We start from the raw sequence: 2,884 nt of genomic DNA, 5'->3' as shown, positions 1-2,884 counted from the left end.
GCAAAATTTAGCACATGTGGAAGAGTGCTCAAATACAGAGTTTGCATGTGTTGTGCCAGAAAAGGATTTGGATGAGTTGTGCAAGGGTATCAAGACCTGCACATTTCATTTTTGGCAAATGTCCACCCTGCCATTATACCAAGTCATGTTCAGGAAATGGTACTATGCTCTGGGTAATTTTCAATCTGCCATCACACCACTTCTTTGATTTTCCATTGTGTACTGAATGGGGATAAAGATTACGACCACTTGGTGGATTTACACAATATTGCAAAGGAACTTGCACACTCAACAAGATTATGCCAAATGACAAAAAAGAAAGAACTGTGTAGTTATATGGAATAATAAAGTTTTGACTCGCTTAGGTTTCCTCGATCTACAAGTCTGAAGACCGATTGCGATAAATTATCATCCAATAGAGTATAATAAGGAATAGGACACGGAGGTGAAGCAGCTACATAAATAAGAGGATCATCTAACATGACAGGACTAGAATTTACGGTGAGGTGGTTCCAGGATAGGGATTCATTAAATTCAAGCAAAGCCTCCTTGCGGTTCACTTAGCAACAACAAACAAATGGAAGCAGATCAAACAGACGGGCGATTTTGGTACCCCAACGTTATGATTGCAAGGTCCCAAACAACCCCTTCGCATCGTCATCTGCTACTGTGTCCGTTGAACCTGCAAGAATGATAATACTGATTATTGAACAGAACAATTGGCTGCCCATTTGAAGTATTCCGGTAGTTATTCACCTTGCTGCTCCTCCAGTTTCATGGGCTTCTTGTCCTCCTTGGGTGTTGGGTTTGACAGTGGGGTCGACGATGGCGTTGACAACGGCATTGAGCTGGCTGCGGCAGCCGCTGCCGCAGCAAATGCCAGCGCCGGCTGCTGCATGGCATTGAACTTGAGCATCTTATCCCTGTCCCTGCTCGACTCGCTGCTCTTAGGGGTCTTCTTCTTGGGCGGCTGGGCCGCGGCGGGCTTCTCCTTCTTGTTCTTGGCCTCCCTGGCCGCCGCCTCCTCCTCCTTGATCTTGGCGGCCCTGGCCTCCTCCTCGAGCGCCCGGAAGGCCGCGTCGAGCATTTCCCGCGAGCGCTTCCGCGCGACAGCAGCCTCCTGGACGCGGCGCTCGGCCTCCTCGCGGGCGGCGGCGGCGGCGCGGCCGATGGACTCGTGCGCGAGCCGGGCCGCGACGAGGAGGATCCGCGCGGCGCGCTCGTCCATCACGCGACGGGCGGCGGGCGCGTAGGTGAAGGGCCGGCCCTCGGCCTCCGCGGCGCACGGCGGGCAGACGAAGGAGACGGGGTCCGGGACGCAGGCGACATGGGCGACGAAGAGGCCGCAATTGGAGCACTCGGCGGTGGGGCCCGGCGGGGCGACGGCGGGGTCGAAGTGGGGGTCCTGCCCGGCGGCGGCGGCGGCGATGGCGGCGGCGTCCGTGTGGAGGAGGAGGAGGCAGGCGGAGCAGAAGGAGGCGGGGTGGTAGAGGAGGACGCAGGAGGAGCAGAGGCGGCAGAAGACGTCGTTGTGGCGGACGTGGTGGAGCGGCCAGGCGTCGCGGCCGGAGGCGCAGCGCTCGCCGCCGCAGCCGCGCGGGGCGGGGGCGGTGGAGGAGGGCGACGGGCGGAAGGGCGGCGTCATCGCTGCGAGCGGCGGCTTTAGAGGGGAAGGGAGGAGAGGGGAGGGGAGGGGAGGATTAGGGTTTCTGAGGGAGGAAAGGCTCGGCCGAACGGCTCCTGGGGGAGAGATTTTCCTCTCCTTTTTTCTTTCCTTGCGGGAATTTCGTGCTGAGACGGGGTTCCACGAGCAGAGGAGGTAGGTGGGAAGAGGCTTGGATAGTTGGATTGCCGGTGGAGTGGGAAGAGGGAGTGGAAGGGGGCTGCATGAAAGCTCGGTAGATCGACTCGCTTCTTTTTCCCATGAAACTTTCTATATCTATTTATCATGCTATACTATGGCAGTGCAAAGAACATATAAATAAATAGATCACCTAACGACGACTATAATCACTGGAGCGAGTCAAAGATGCATCATCCTGGGGGTCCGTGACCTCGCCACGCAGAATGACGCCCTCCTTCTGAATATCCTGCACGGACTCCACTCTATCTCCTTGTCTCGCTGGGCGACCTGGGTTCGGGGCACCTTGGGGGAGCGCCTTCTTCTGGACCCCCGTAGCTCGGGGCTTGCTGGCGAGCACTGGGCCGCGCTTCGAGGGCTTATGCCTGTCTACTGCGCTCTCACTCGCGTCTCGCTGGGATATGGCAGGATGACGGCCTTCTGGGAGGATCATTGGCTCCCCTGTGGGCCCGTGCGGTGTGCTTTCCCGGCTCTGGCCTCCCATGCGACGTGCTCGGAGGTCTCGGTCTGGGCTGTACGCAACCTTGGGCTGGACGCGATGCTCGTGCCCCGGCTTTCCACTGCTGCTGCCCGGGAACGCCTTCTCCTGCTCCCACTCATTGGGGGGGGGGGGGGGGGGGGGGGGGGAGGGCGAGGGCGAAGCCGACCATCGCAGCCTGATCCTCTGTGATCAGAAAGGCGGGCGACTGTCGTCGAGCGTAGCCTATGGACTCTTCCGCCTAGGCGGCGAGGTTGTGGAGAACGCCGCCTTTCTCTGGAGATCGCCGGCGCCCTCCAGGGTTCGGTTCTTCGCCTGGTTGCTGACGCTCGGCCGTATCCACACTCGGGACAATCTTCTGAAGAAACACATCGTCGAGCTGCTGGGCGTCGGGTGCCCGGAGTGTGGGGCGAGCCTGGAGATGCCTGATCACTTGATCTTCGCCTGCCCCTTCGCGCGTGCGTTCTGGGGCTCTCTGCGCCTCACCACTTCAGGGGCCTCTGTGCGTGCCCTGCACCTCTTCGACGCCTCCATGGCGGTCGGCG

General features: G+C 59.2%; 1 protein-coding gene across 1 annotated transcript; it reads right to left on the bottom strand.

The window, feature by feature from the left end:
* Positions 1-307: 307 nt before the first annotated feature.
* On the bottom strand, positions 308-1,844 carry LOC125547582. The gene is made up of 2 exons (XM_048711406.1): positions 757-1,844; positions 308-682 (listed from the first exon to the last, which is right to left on the bottom strand). The coding sequence occupies exons 1-2, from the start codon at positions 1,643-1,645 to the stop codon at positions 621-623; spliced, it is 951 nt and encodes a 316-aa protein (XP_048567363.1). The 5' UTR covers positions 1,646-1,844; the 3' UTR covers positions 308-620.
* Between the last annotated feature and the right edge of the window lie 1,040 nt (positions 1,845-2,884).

The sequence above is a fragment of the Triticum urartu genome, chromosome 1, assembly GCF_003073215.2.
Source record: "Triticum urartu cultivar G1812 chromosome 1, Tu2.1, whole genome shotgun sequence".
NCBI classification, from domain to species: domain Eukaryota; kingdom Viridiplantae; phylum Streptophyta; class Magnoliopsida; order Poales; family Poaceae; genus Triticum; species Triticum urartu.
This window is presented reverse-complemented; position numbering and strand designations above follow the sequence as displayed.

Bases quoted from the DNA above. Each gene is read 5' to 3' on its own strand.
- LOC125547582 (XM_048711406.1), bottom strand. From the start codon at position 1,645: ATGACGCCGCCCTTCCGCCCGTCGCCCTCCTCCACCGCCCCCGCCCCG. The intron at 683-756 runs GTGAATAACTAC...TCATTCTTGCAG, and splicing joins GAAACTGGAGGAGCAGCAAG to GTTCAACGGACACAGTAGCA.